The 16,125-nt window shown below is 33.7% G+C and overlaps 1 protein-coding gene across 27 annotated transcripts in view; it reads right to left on the reverse strand.

The window, feature by feature from the left end:
• Positions 1-16,125, reverse strand: part of Mhc (myosin heavy chain) — a 52,626-nt gene that overhangs the window by 14,024 nt on the left and 22,477 nt on the right. For 6 of the 27 annotated variants that reach the window (XM_011508078.1, XM_011508077.1, XM_011508075.1 and 3 more), the window contains exons 11-16: positions 15,201-15,371; positions 9,339-9,518; positions 8,775-9,187; positions 6,943-7,063; positions 3,374-3,637; positions 481-690 (exon numbers count right to left, since the gene is read on the reverse strand). In XM_011508078.1, coding sequence (XP_011506380.1) covers positions 481-690; positions 3,374-3,637; positions 6,943-7,063; positions 8,775-9,187; positions 9,339-9,518; positions 15,201-15,371 — 1,359 coding nt within the window. Of the gene's footprint in view, positions 1-480; positions 691-3,373; positions 3,638-5,074; positions 5,190-6,942; positions 7,064-8,070; positions 8,189-8,774; positions 9,188-9,338; positions 9,519-11,945; positions 12,117-14,128; positions 14,300-15,200; positions 15,372-16,125 lie in introns of all 27 variants that reach the window. The other 21 variants (XM_011508081.1, XM_011508083.1, XM_011508079.1 and 18 more) reach the window with 9 other exon arrangements.

Below are 16,125 nucleotides of genomic sequence, written 5' to 3' on the forward strand. Positions count from 1 at the left end.
AATGGTGAATGATTTTAAGGGATTTTTATCAAATTGTTAATTTATTATATTTTATAGTATATAAAACTATATAAAATATTTATTCTATGATATATTATTAAACTCGTACTACTTAAATGAGTATAAATACATATATAAATATATGTGTTTTTATCTTTTTTGCATATAAGTACGTGAGTTTATGTGTGTGCGTGCGTATGCAGTAGTTATGCAGGTGCGTGCGCGTTTGCTATTTGTGTACGGAGGGTATTCCAGTGAGAATTAAAATGTATCGGAAATAGAGTGATAAAATTTAAATAGCAAAATGTATTTGTAGAATTTACTACCTATTGAATCAAACGATGTTTAAATGTAAATTTTTATAACGTTGACTATGTATAATTTCGTCGTCGTCGTCGTCGTCCTCCCCCCCCCGCTCCTTTTGTCTAGAGTGTTGTTTTAATTTGTGAAAGATGATTGAATGTTTGATAAAATACTTACCGAAAGTTGGGACTCGAGGTCAGCTTTTTGTGCTCCCAACTTGAGAGCCTTCTCCTGGTATTCGGACAGCGAACCTTTTTCGCTATCCAGAGATTTGAGGAGGTCGGTCTTCTCCGTGAGAAGTTTGGTATTGAGCTCCTCGAGTTCGATACGCATCTTCTCTTCCCGCTCGAAGGCTTCTTGATACTTGCGGGCCTTTTCCTCCATCGCCTGAAAATCTCCATTAGCCTCAGATACATTATTACCCGATTCCTCCATTTTGACTTCTCTCTTTGCCAAAAATTCGTTAATCGCGCTCTTCTCTTCCTTAATATCTCATTGATTATCGAATATCCTATTTAAATCGTAAATTGCTTGCAGTCAATTTTCAGTCTTTGCTCAAACGTGGAATGAACGTGAAATAAAGTGAGGAGGATGGACACGATTATCCGTATCAGATGAGATTGTCGTTTGATCACGAGTTATAAGATCTCGGATGATTTCACGATCAATCGTTGCAGTCAAACTCTTTTTCACGTTTAACGATAGAATTTTGATCCTTCCTTTTGTTCCTTAATTCTTAATTCTTGCGCGTCTTCATGAAAATTCCATTAAGTTTGCTCTCTTTCTTAAAAACTGGGATACATACTGGTGTCGCGATCCTTTTAGGCATATTCTTTAACAAGAGGGAATGACTTTGCATGCGCGCTTATGCATATGTTAATCTATTTATACATGTGCGTATGTATTCGAATTCGTTCGTTATTAAACGGGAGATTAATATTAATCGTGTTGTATGTCGTCCGATAGTAAGTCGAGAACTGTGTGCGACTTTACGCGACTTCGAACTTTTCTACCTTCCTCCGACGATTACCCAGTACTGTTAGGGGACTGATTTCCCCTACCACGAGTGCCAATGATGTAGCAGCATCTCATCGCTTCTTTAAAAATATTTATAACTGATCTCGGAACGTGATATGTCTGTACGATTCTCCTCCCACCCCCTACCGCCACTCTCTCCCTTTATTTGTTTTTCTCACTCACTCGGTTATTAACCGCCTCTCTCTCTCTCTCTCTCTCTCTCTCTCTCTCTCTCTTTCGCGCGCGCACAGGCATGCACGCACATACTTTGTTTCACACTTGGGCTACCATAATCTCGAGCTGGCAATTAAGAGAGAAGAGAGCTAAAAATATTGAGCGAATCACACGAGATTTCGGGAGACGCGAGCTCAGTGTGGAGAGGGTAGTGGGAGAATTTTCTCCAGTAGATACGGGACGACTCCAGCGAGACTCGGAAAGGCGAGCTTCGACGGCTAAGCGTACGTGTACGTATTTAGACGGGCGCCTCTTTCGTGAAATTCAAGAACGAGTGTACATTTTGCTTCTTCCTTTTTTCCGAACGAAGCGGAGAATTTATTTCCTCGACGAATTAATGTTGCCGCGCTTTAGAATAGCGACCGCTCCTCTATTATTAGAATATGAGAAATCTCGATCAAAAGTCTATAATGTACGGATTCTGCCGACACGTGTTAATAGTTAAATTAGAGCAATATTAATTGACATAAGTGAAAATAGTATTAGATTTATAATGATAATGTGGGACATTGCTAATAAAGTAATAATATGTATCAAAAACCAAAAGCGTTATTACGTTGGTCGTTTATTTATAAAAGTAAATTTTCAGTTGCTCGATGTTGGCAAAAGTAATTTCCAATAATAATTTGAAATATTCTATGCGATGTATTTCATTTGAATTTCTGTATTATCGTTCGTATCTGTATTTTTCTTACATCCCAAATGGCCATCTAACGACTCTTATGAATAAAATTTGATAATGCTGTTTATTTCTATATTGACTGCTGCAATTACTTAAGAGTAATGTGATATTAATCAATAAGTATTTTCAATATCGTTAATACAATTCGTGAGATTTCGATAAGAAAGAGATGCGCTAAAGTTTCTAATTATAAAAAGATGTAATTGACAGGACGTAAAGAGAAGTCGAAGGATGATCTACGAATCTATAATCGAATAAAATAATTCATACATTAGTACGTTTCTTATTATCGGCATAAAATAATAATTATAATAATAATAACAACATTAATTTAGCTATTTCACTACAGTAATCTCGTTTAATTTTAATTGATGCATTAGTAGTGATATTTAAAAATTTTACCCACAAAACATTGATTACCAAAAGCTATATATATTTATTGACTTTGTACAATAAAATCAAATATTATTTCTTTAAGTTTTTATAATTATAGATAATTATTATTGGTTAAGTCATATTAAATTGTTGAAGGTCATAAAATCGATAGTTAGTCATAAGACAATAATATCCGGTAACTTTTTGAAAAGTTATCCGTGAAAATTCTCGATACGTCATTCAAATAAACATTATAAAATTTAATGTATTACTAATTCAAGCCTGTGCTTTTAACAAAAACATTAATGTCCTTATTATTAGAATTTGAAATTTATGTAACTGATGATCATTAAGTTTACATAAAGTACGGTGCGTAAGTTTAGTATATATATATATAATAACAAAATAATGTTTCACGAAGTATTTGTAATGTCCAACAGTAAATCTTAATTGCTACTTAACCCTTAACCAACATATTTATTTGTCTTTTTTTTTTTTTGTTGTTTTTTTTTTTTTTTAATTTTATTTATTTATTACTTTTTTTATTCTTATTTTCTCTCTCGGAATGATTAGATAGATAGAAATCTTATTCAAACTCGATGCTCTATTGTTATTCGACTATAGTCACTCGACTTGTAATCAAACACGAAATATTGTCGATCTCGTAGATCATTGGAATTGGGATAAATTATGAAGCAGAAGGTCCATAATAAGAAAGTCGAAGCGCAATGGAGAGCCGAAGGATGACTGTCTTGGACTTACGGCAAGCTCGTCTTCGATGCGAGTAGCATTGAGGAGAGGCCTGACTTTCTGCCACAACTTCCACCATGGCCAGGTACGCAGCTTAAGGTATCTGCGAAGATTCCTTTGGACAATTTGAAGAGCCAGACGCTGCTCTTGCAGGGCCTTGAAGTCCTTACGGGCGAGGTAACCGCGCACGTAAGCCTGCATCCAGGTGACGATTTTGCTGAGACGTTCGTCACGGAACTCTTCCATTTGACCCAAGACTCCGGCACGGAAGAATACCTGTTAATACCAAGTTCGGGAGGCTCGATTATTATCTATCGGTTTATTCTGTCTCCTTGCCTATTCTGCGGCATTGCATTTGATTTTTTGACGACAGCTTAACAGGTAACCTTCCACGTATTTTATACTTTGCACCCTACAAATTATTTATTGAGAGAGGTCAAACAATCGTACGCTGCGCATTGTAAATTAATTTTACTTTAATAGTAGGTAATTGGCATTTTAATTTGATTTTAGTTAGGCTTTGTAATTCCTTGTGAATTAGAAAGTGCTGGAGAGTTGCATTTATTGATTATATGCCTCTAGTGGAGAGTTAGGTAAGTCGGTTTGTAACTCGGTTCTATTTGACGATGCGACGAATAGTGAAAATTACGGAGGCAAATGTAGAATTGAATGATAAATAGTTGGCATATATCTATATTCCAAGGTCTTTTGCCAAAATTATGGATTCTAGACCCGGAATTTTATAGGATTTTAGAACGAGGATTATTGAAATTTTTTACTTTGACCTTTAACGTATGCTAAGATATACGTAAAGCTATACATAAATAAGCTTATAAATCAAATTTTATAGCTCTATTTGAAAATTACGCATAAACTGTCGTCATATGGTTTTATTGTTAAGTAGAATATTTGTGAGAGGGAAGAGAAAAAGAATGAAGAAAAAAAAAAAAGAAAAAAAAAAGTACAAGAAAGAAAGTTAATCACATTCGTTGAAAAGTTTAATTTCATTATTGTCTTGTTAGAAAGTAATGAGACGTTGAAAATTATACCTGATGAAGAGAGATTTAAGCTATTATTAGAGTGACATAAACACTGATAATAATAAATATTAAATATTAAATATTAAATTCCATTTGTGGAAATACGAAATTTATTCCATTATAGCTCAAATCTTTCGTGGATAAGTACAAGATTTCAAACAATGTCGGTGTATTATTCATATAAGCAAAATAGCTTTCTCGCTAAAAATTACGAAGTCCATTCTCAAAATTTTCCGAACTTCGTCATTTTTTCACTTAAATTTTATTCGTTAATTTGCGTAAACAGATTTTGTTACGTACGGGACTTTCGTTATGATTTATCATTGGAACATTTGTTAGTACACGTTTTAGCCATGTTGTTTATGTACTCGTTTGCAGCGGATTAGGACGCTCGGCTTTAAGAATTTTTGAAGGCTACAGAAGATCGACGTTATCGAGCACTTTTAGCCATAAATTTTTATACCAAAGTCACTTATTAATTATAACGGCCAATATAAATGTCGCGCAAATTGTTCGTTTCGAAATTTATAATTTATCTTAAAGCCGCATTTTATTAAATTGTACAGGAGTATAGTTAAGGCAACGTTAAGAAGGAAAAAAAAAACTGTTATAATGAAATGCATTTTCTGAATGAATATGCATTTTAGAATTATTGTTACAGGCGTTGAAGTACCTTACTGGCACCTAGGCGATATTGATCGGAAGGTACAATTTCTTCAAGGATAATTGAGCTGGCTTTCTTTGGATCCATGCCGTCTGTCACTTTTTTGGCGCACAGAATTTTGTATCTGCATTGCGATTCATGGAGTACAGAGAAAGCGACAGAGATGGTTGTATATAGGATACAATACACGGATATGGATGAACATATAAAAAAAAAAGAAGAAAAAAAGAAAAATGTCGAGCTTGTTAGAAATATCGTTGCACTCCCGATCGTTTAAAGCACGAGAGTGCAGATGGTTTTAATGCGTACGTCAAAGATAACCCAAACGATACTTTCACTTTCATCTTTAAAATTCTTACAGCGTACAACCGCGTGCACAATAATTAAAATTTTATTCAAAGTTATCATTTAGAGCAGATAATAATGTCCCTTAATTTGGCATCAAGATTTGTAATATAATTAACGATGATTTTAAAATTAGACATTATTTTATGTCTGCATCGGAGAAAGCAAACAGAAAGCAACTAACTACTCGGGTGAAAATGACAATCTCACCATCAGAAATTTACGAATTATGTCATTTAATGGAATATTAAGAAATAAAAGCGAATGTATAAAATGGGTATAATCACAGAATCAGTGATCCATATCTTTTCGGTTCATCCTGAGTGGGGATCGAGGATAATGTATTTTCGACTTCTTAAAGATTGTCGCTTAATATCCATCCATATGGTATTACTGGATCAGATATCTACGTACTACGTTTATTGTCCCATTTACGTATTGCGTGTATTTAGGATTCAAGGATCGTTCAAACAGACATCAGCTGGACTATCGTATTTATTATGAGATGCGAAAAATTGAAAGTATATATTGGTTTTTTTTCTTTCTTTCTTTCTTTCTTTCTTTATTTCTTTTTTTTGTTTTTTTTTTTTTTTGTTTTTTGTTTTTTGTTTTTTGTTTTCTGTGTATTTTGGCATTTCGTTAAGTGACGCGTAAATTAAACAAAACTGCCTTCAGTTCGTGATATTATGCTTTTTCTTTTCCATGCCAACGTTAAGTATGCGTTGTAATTACACTCATAAACAAACTCATAAAAATGGATAATAGAATATATCAAGTGTTACGTAATATAATGTAACGCGCGCAATACGTTAAGCGTAAAAACTATTTGTATCTATTGAGATAAAATACAACAGTAATTTGACAATCAGAGTTTGACAATGGTTTTTGAAAACTTTCTATTTTTCTCTCATATCGTCCAGAGATGTTAATTTAGATGTAATTATAGAGAAACGAACTTCGTTTCTTATGTGATTTACGATAATGTATGAATTATATTAATGGGGTCTATCAATAATTCTACAAGTGGATTACAAATGGAAATTAAAAGCAGGCTGGAACACTCACCCCGTCCCTTCAGGGCTATAAAATAACGTTTATGATTTTTTTTTTTGTTTTGTTTTTGTTTTTTTTTTGTTTATGAATAACGCATTTAAATACTAAACAAGACAAGACATTGAAAAATTGGGTCAAACTTTGCATATTAATAAAGACAATTGTATTCGAGCGTGAAAACATCTTCTTACATTAAAATGACAATTTTAAGCCAAATTTTAAATTCGCTTTTCATAGTTATTAACAGCTTATCGGACATGTACAATAAATTTCGTGCTTTCATTGTCATTATCACTTTCATTACCGAGCAACGAGAAATATTAATCCAATTCAATTTAACAATTTAATTTCAAGCAAATGGTCATTTTAATGCAAGAGCTAAGTGCACCCCAATGAGATACTAATGAGATTAAAAAACAACAAAGTGACATGTAGAGCGATGTGGCTGGAATTGTCAATTGAGACATGATAAACCGTGCCTTGGTGTGTCCAAGACGGTACTGGTCAGGATCTAAACCGGCTCCCTCGAGGATGGCCGCAGCGCACTTCTTTGGATCGCCACCGGCTTTCTCACACGCTGCTGGAGCGATGATTTTATACCTAAGGATGCGGTCGGCGGTGATTGGATTTTTTTTTTTTGGCGCGCACATAAAAGAAATGGGGAGGGCCGGATTAAGCCCCTATTAGTATGTGGAATATCAGTTGGGTTTTGTGTGTGTGTGGGGGGGGGGAGCGGTAGCTCCTAAGGCTATATTATAATTCTAAATTTATTAATTCCTAATATACAACAAGGACAACTACTGGGATTCGTGAAATTGGTCAAATCTGGTGTTTGTTTGTTTGTTTGTTTTTTTTTTTCTTTGTTTTTTCTTTTGCTTAATGATCGTTCTGCACATTCGTCTCTCTCCTATTTGTTTTTTCATTGACTGCTGGCCTTAATTGATGTACCCTCACGCGAGATCATATATGGCGGATCACCTAAAAATTGGTTAAGCGTATTTGACGGTACAAAACTATCAAAACTATCTAGACTGGGGACACACATTACAGGGTAAAAATTCTTCTTTCAACGTCAATTTCTTTCAATGTCGTAACAGGAAATTGAGAGTTTAATTTCACACTTAATATCCACGATAAGCCGAGATATAAGGTCTTATTCTTCTTTTTTTTTAAATTTATTCACAAAATGAATCGCAGGGAAGATTATCGTGACATTTGAATTCTCAATTTCTACGTTTGAAAGAAAAGCGCGTCAATTGATATCGGGTATCACTCGTAAAGATATTTTGGGACTGATAACAAACATTTACTACAAAACACGGGGACTGACAAACTTATTCTACAAATCTGTCCATACTCATGTCCAAGGGAGATTGTACAATCTACAAAAAAAAAAAAAAAAAAATAAAAAGAAAAAAAAAGAAAAAAAAAAATTGTTGTTTGATGTAATTAGATTTTCAATGTAAACCGTGTTATGCTACTCAATTAACAAACGATCAAATATGAAACTAATGAATTTGGAAAGGAAGTGGATTTTGTAAAACCATTGGCCTCTAAATACGTGTTCCATTTATAAATTTGCTCTCTGAGGAGATAATTCAACTAGCCTTAGTATGACCAATCCTGTAGTTGTCCGAATCTAATTGGATAGCTTCGAAACAGGCGGCGGCTGATTTCTTTGGATCTGTTTCTGCCTGCATTGCAGCCGGTGCTAAGATCATATAACTACACGCCAAGAAATTTAATTACGATAGTCGCTTAATTATAAACTTAACCCTGCATTTTGTTCCTTGATTAAAGCATTGAAGCAGCGTCTCGACTGCTTATCAGAAATTATTCTTTCACGAATTAATAATATATTGCATATGCAATGCAAGATCGTATTCGAAAAATTAATAATCATAACGTCGTGTCGATATAGCAACGGCTATATTATTTTATTTCTTTCCAAGACATACTTTGACAATGTCATAAAACTAAATTGAACGAACTAAATATTGTGAATGTCTTATTGTGAATAATATCTTTGTATATATGTTGGATAGCGTAATCTGTAGTAAGTAGACGCTCGTATTTGAAAATATTCTAATATTATCATTAGCAAGACTATTCGTAATTCTCCAAGATGCTAATTTATAGTTGTTATAATCCCGTAATTTATTCGACACACACATATATATATATATATATATATATGAAGTAGTTAATTTATTTAAAAGTAGACTCTAACGGCATGGATAGCTCCGTCGAGTATACTATCTAAGTAAATACGATATCGTTTTCAAGAATAAATAAATTTTAAAAGACTCACCGTAGCTTGAAGTCAGGATAAATCATCCTGTTAGGGAAACCTTTACGGCAAATACGGATTCCTTCAAGCACACCGTTACATGTTAGCTGGTGCATAACAAGATGCGAGTCAATGACGCCCGGCTGCTTCAACTCGTTGGGAATGATACAACGGACGAAGTGAGGCTGGGTGGCTCTTAGCGTCGTCATCAAGTTATTCAGCTGCTCCTTGTACGAGGACGAGACAGTTGAGAAACCACCTCCCTTCTTACCACGGCCACCGCCTCCCTTGCCACCGGCATCGCCCGATTGACCAGGATGATCGGCGAATATCTCCACCAACAGCTTGTTACCTGACTTCTTGTACTGGTCGACCAAGGTGTCGTTCAACGGGTCCTTGTTCTTCTCCAGCCAGCCAGTTATGTTGTACGGCACCTACGTTCCATCAGATAATTTGATAAATTCCGCCTATATTTTACGTATTCGCCGGTCTTTATTGCCACGAGTTTTACCAAGTAAAATATCTACGTCGTTACAAAGAATCTTATATATGATTTTTTGAATTTTTTAATAAATTATAGCTTACGTTGCCGGCGTAGTGACCAATGGCGAAGTGAGCCGCCTGCTGGCCTGGCTTAGGTGGCTTAGGCTTCAGGAAGTTAGGACTCTTGCCGAGATGATTGTTGTTCAATTTCTCCTCGAAGGTTTTATCCGTTGCTTTCGGGAACATAGACTCTTCTTCAAGGATCGATAAGATACCCATGGGCTATGAGGTGGAGGAGAGAAACAATATTTGCGACGTTAATACCAATCTCGTTAAATCTTATCTTCGTTTTCTGTGCGTATAAGAGTAGCGTGCTTTTTAATATAAAATGTGTAATAAAAAAAAAAAAAAAAAAAACTGCCTGCTGTATTGAATAATCAAACGCCGTAATGTGCTTGTAGCTAAAACTTTGAACATTAATAATGAACTTCGTCGAGAGACGCGTGATTACTTGCAATGTTTTAAGTAACAATTTCAACGAACAAATTAAGAATTATGACGAGAGTGTCTGTTGTATACGTTACCATACACGACCGTTTAAGTTTCCGTTAATTTATGAGATAAGTACGGCCATTCAAAATCAATTTAATACCAATAAATGTAATAGAGGTAAAGTAATAAAAAACATTCGTCCGATTTTATGCGAAAACTTCATTGATAAAGTTGCGGTTAATTATGCTACTCATAAAGTTTGATCAATACCAAAAGTTACATTCTTTATCGAGTAAAATTTTTCAATACTTCAATCGTTAAGATAAAAGTTATTAAAAAAAAAAAAAAAACAAAAAAAACAAATATATATATGTGTGTGTGTGTGTGTGTGTGTGTGTGTGTGTGTGTACATACCAGCGTGATTAAATATGTGAATTATTAACTAATAAAGTAAGTAATTTTTTCGTATTATTAATTACAAAGAATAAAAGGTAATCGAGTGAGAGGGAAAGTATTTATTTTTTCTTTTATTTTTTCAACAATTTTATTGATTAAAGTATCGAACGTTTGAGTCATAAATTTTTATTAAAATTATTCATATTTGGTAATATTAGGATATGTGGAAAAATAAAAATTAAAAAAAAAAAGAAGAAAGAAATTTTGTCTTTAAAACGAACGGCAAATGAGCATGAAATTAATATTTAATTGAAATTCCATCCGTTTCATCTGGAATTTTCATATTATATCGAGTTTAAATGTATTTAACTTTAAATGCGTGAATGTTAATGCACATAAAATTATATTTAACTAAATATGTCAATAGACGATGAATGCGATTGAAGATACAACATATTTTTTTTTTTTCATTTCTTAAAGATATTTTTTAATTAAATCTTACTTTCCGAACATAACCGAATAAAGTGCTATTTAAACAACATAAATAAATTGATAAAATTAAACCTTAGTTTCATCGGCAATTGCTCTACTTTACAATCATAAGAAATGAAGAATTAATCGTCACGTGCCCCGATTCCCAAATCATCGATTCCTATAGAATTTCACAACTCTGTTCGATACTCTCAATACCGCCATATTACTTAATTTATTAAAGTTAACGATAAGCACAATTTTAATATATTGCTTTTATGAAAAAAATATATGAATCGTTATATTTGCAATTAACCAAACATATATTTTTGTTCGACAGGACGAGGGAGGTGAGCACAGACATGTACTTGACATGTGGGAGACGAGGTTGAACACAAAAAGCGCACATGTACTTGAACATTTAATATACATACTTGTAAGGCAACATTGATAATCGATGCAGTAAGCCTTAAAAAGGCTAGCAATGCAATGCATTCTTGAGTTGCGTGACGCTATTGTTGCTTTTACATGAATGAGAATAGATAGATAGAGAGAGAGAGAGAGAGAGAGAGAGAGAGAGAGAGAAAGCAGTAGGCAATTGATTCCTTACCTTTTTAACGCATTGAATTATTGTTTGTGTAAAATTATACCAGAGCTGATAAAAAGTTCACGTAATACCATCATTTTATAATTGTCCCCACTCACTACTCAAATATACAAATACATAGTACGGCCAAAGCTTTTTCATTCGTTCCTTAAGTTGGTACAGTGTTAAGGAAGCTACCCAATCAGCGTGTAGTGGTGTGCAAGGAGAATTTGAAAAAAAGCGAAAGATTGTTATCAAACTATAAAAGACTCGTGAAATAAGTCGATATGAAGACACTCGATTGCACATTCTCTTCGTTATTCTATACAACAAATTATAAATGTTGTGCACTGTTGTGCCATGAAATTTATTTTAATCAAATTAAACGTCGGAATGAGTTTATCTATCGAGTGCCTTAAAGATTAGTATGACGAACTGTCAGTTATTTATGATGGATTAATACGATCATCCGATGAATAATGTAATGATGAAATAGATTGTCATAAATGTAGAGTGTAAATTTGTTGAAAAGTGCTCTAAATAAATTGACATGCACATATAATAACTATTCGTTCGTTAATGAATAATGCGCTTGAAATCGTATCATGCATTTTTTTTTTTTTTTTTTTTTTTTTTGGTTCTGTTCGCTTAAATATTGAACATTGAATTCGTAGTCTCCACTTTGTATTATGTAATATTTCTGTTCATTTCATTTAGGGACTTTGATCTCCCAGTGATTTAAGAGATCTTCATTCGAGCTATACCTTCTCGATGAGATCAATAGTTTGTTGGAGATCCATGCCAAAGTCAATAAAAGTCCATTCAATGCCCTCGCGTTGATATTCTTCCTGTTCAAGAATGAACATGTGGTGGTTGAAGAATTGCTGCAACTTTTCGTTGGTGAAGTTGATGCATAGTTGTTCAAAGCTGTTGAACTGTGTGTGTGTGTGTTCGAATTTGCGCAGTGCGTCGATGATAAACAAAAACATAGAAAAAGGCAGGACAGTGGTCAAAATACTGTTTTTGCCAGATGCATGTTATGGTGATAAATGGGGTGGGGGTGTTGAAGGACGATAAAGCCATATAATCAAGTTGTCTTTGAACTTGTTTGTTATTAATAATCAGAGTCAGACAATGTAAGAATTTCATGCCCGACTCTGAGTCCAAGCGCATCGTTCAAATGCCACTTGTATTATAATTATTATAATTTTAATTGTAAAGAATGAGGATTAAATGCTACTTCGATACAAAATCTGATTTTTTTTTGTTTTTTTTTTTTGTTTATCGAATAATGCTTGGATTCGTTTAAAATAAAAAATATATCTTTTTATAGTATTTGAGAATGAACGCGTTTATTAGTTTAATCATTTTAATTTAATCATATGTAAGCTCAATGTTATTGGAAATTTTATGATAAATTTATCTAATCGGAGAATTAACTTTCTTTTGCCGGTTGAAGAGAAAAGGGGTCAAATAATATAAAGATAATATTCAATAGGGGCGGGGGGGGGGGGAAAGCAAAATGTATTACAAGGCGAAAGTAAAAATTCAAAAAATAGAAAAAGCTCTATATTTTGTTCGAAGTATAGAATTAAATATTATTATGTACAGAATTATATATTGTTTAGGCAAGTTTTAATATTTATTTATTTATCTACTTATTTATTTATTATTTTGTTGTTGTTGCTGTTGTTGTTGTTGTTTGTTTGTTTGTTTGTTTGGATTTTGTTTAATAATATTATTGAGTAAATTACGACAATAGAAATAAATAGTGAAATTAGTCATGACATCGGATGGATACTTGTATTATGTACCTTTTTTTCCCACAATTAATGACTTTTACATGTACAGGTAAACACAAATTCTTGCTCAAGCCACTGTTTTGTACGATCAAACCATGTAGTTATTCTGATTTAGAGAATAATCATTCTCTCCCTTTTATACTCCATTGATGGTATCACGATCCATATTGATTGCATGTGCCATTCAATCATATAATGCTTATATTATCCTGGACTAAGTTCAGCATTACAAGCGATAAAATTCATACCGAGGCAACAAAGACCCATTCTGTGTATTTGGGCCGATACGCTTATTGTTTACGTTATCAAACATACGATGATTGACATATTTATTGATACTTCTAATTAGTGAAGTTAATGCAGAGCTGTTTAAAGCCGTTGTTCTGCATAATTTGGCGTAGTACATAATGGAAGATAAAGGTAAAGAAAATATAATAAAAGAGTGAGAGAAAGAGTGAGAGAAAGAGAGAGAGAGAGAGAGAGAGAGAGAGAGAGAGATAGAGAGAGGGGGGGGTGGAAATGGAAACCGAAGCACACACTAAGGTTATTATATTCGGTTATTTGTTTTAGAATTTTGTAACGTTTGTAACTAAGTCACATAGGTTTTCACACAATCTATATCCATGAGATTTTTATATAATAAATAATTCAATGAACAACAGCAAATCGCAGGTGAAATATATTGCCATTTAAATGTCGATTAATGATACCCGAACAGCTAGCAAGAGGTAAAACACCGATAAATTGCAAGTAATTATATTGGGGTAAATAAATAATATAATAATGATGAAGGGATGAACGTGATGGGAAAAGCTGACTATTATATGATTTACTGATGCAAAGACAGGCACAAAGACAGTCACAGTTGTAAATAATAATAAACAATTCAAAATCTTGTTGATTGTGAGCTCCGACTGTTCTCGCTTGAACATCTCAAAGCATTACAGATTACATGCAGAAAATGAGGAGAACCGTTATACCAAGTCCTTGTTACACTGTACTAACTACTTCAGTCGTCTAATTCTAAACAGAACGATATCTTGTCCATTAATCAATTACGTATGTATTATGTATGTATTTGATTTTATGTATTCTCGACTGGCTAATGGTCAGCCAGAGTAGTGCGGCTGTTCTTAATCCAATACCTTCTCAATAAGCTCGATACACGCGAGCAGATCCATGCCAAAGTCGATGAAGGCCCACTCGATACCTTCGCGTTGGTATTCTTCTTGTTCGAGTACGAACATGTGATGATTGAAGAACTGCTGTAACTTCTCGTTGGTGAAGTTGATGCAGAGCTGTTCAAAGCCGTTGTACTGCGCGTTTGAAGTAGCGCGTGATAAAAGCATAGAAACGATACATAATAATAAAATGGCAGTTGACGCCACGTTTATCTTTAAGTATTTATTTGCTGTACTTGTTCTACGTGTGACTGACTGAAAGTAGTACGTAAATAATAATCCTTTAACATTGGATCATTGAGATATCGCTCTTTGTGTAGTACTGGACCGAACTTTATCGTATCGTTAACACATGGAGAATCAACAGGATTCAAATCACCTTGGACAACTTTCCGATCGAAATAACAATGAATAATGCACAAGGTATCACGTATGAAGAAAAGAAGTGAAAAGTATTGGATTTGAAGCAATAAGCATAATGATAACAAATTATATAATTTGTAATTGACATAGGGCACAAGGATGTATTAGGTTGTAATGAAACAATAGACTTTATCACATTTGAATTGACGAATGAAGAGAGAAAAGTGTGTGTGTGTGTGTGTGTGTGTGTGTGAGAGAGAGAGAGAGAGAGAGAGAGAGAGAGAGAAACAAAAAACAAAAAACAAAAACAAAATAAAAATGAAAAAGAAATAAACAAATGATGTATAAAGAAAATGATAAGAAAAGAAAAGAAATGAAAAAAAGACGGGCACTAGGACAAACACAAATAAAAAATTAAAACAGTGGACGATAACGATTTTCAATGACGATGTTTATCATTTGTTTTGAAAGCGTTAGAGTGAGTGAACGAAGCGAACAACGCAGCCGATATATTAAGCTCTTGTTTTGTTTCTCGTTTAATCGTTCGACTCTGATTGGGCCGAATGTCTTGTTAACGAACCAATCAGCCATTCATTTGCTTTATTAGCATTTCTTTGTTTATACTGGTACGTAAATGACCAGGTCGCTGGCGAGAATTTTACTCGTCAAGTACCTTCTCGATAAGCTCGATACAAGCGACCAGGTCCATGCCAAAGTCAATGAAGGACCATTCAATACCCTCCTTCGTATATTCCTCTTGTTCAAGGACAAACATATGGTGATTGAAGAACTGTTGAAGCTTCTCGTTCGTGAAGTTGATACAGAGCTGCTCGAAGCTGTTAAACTGTTCGAGAGCAAATGGTAATACAGTGGTCAGATCTTTTACTGATTTTGTATCAATTAGCCTGTTTGTTTTTCTACGTTTTTACACTTTAAATTCCTTAAAAAGTTTGTTTGGCTTCTTGTCTTCGAGAGGCACCTTATTCAATCGATAATGTTTGCTAAGGGTCTGCCTCGAGCATTTGTCGACTGTTTTTTGTTTTATGTTTTGTATTGTTTTGTTGCGTTGCGTTTTGTATTTTCTTTGTTTTTTTATTTTTTTTTATTTTGTTGTTGTTGTTGTTGTTGTTGTTGTTGTTGTTGTATTTTGTTTTGTTTGTTCGTGTTCGATGTATTTTTTTTGTTATACTTAATTACGACTGATGGCGCTTATGTATACAGCGCATAAATATTACATGCGGTATTTATCATTCTAAAGTAATATTTTGATTGGCTACGATTAAATGTTGGGAAAACAGAGAGTACAACAAGTTGATATTGACATTTCTCAATGATTGTTAATAAATGCTACGATTCACAATTGATGTAAATGTCCTGTAAAATTTTTCGTATCTTAGGTCAATAATAATTTTTGTCTAGAAATTTCCAGATTAGAGTCTCGTTCATCGAGAGATAATTTTACATTCTGGAATATTTTAACACAAATTATTAATAATAAGTCCACTGTTTTGAGTTTCGAGATATATTGGAAAATTTACAGGGATTTTCTTGTTGGTGCAATCGGGTATGGCTGGCGGGGTGGGGCGGGCGGCTGAAGA

The sequence above is a fragment of the Ceratosolen solmsi genome, unplaced genomic scaffold (genome assembly GCF_000503995.2).
Source record: "Ceratosolen solmsi marchali unplaced genomic scaffold, CerSol_1.0 scaffold1, whole genome shotgun sequence".
Classification (NCBI taxonomy): Eukaryota; Metazoa; Arthropoda; class Insecta; order Hymenoptera; family Agaonidae; genus Ceratosolen; species Ceratosolen solmsi.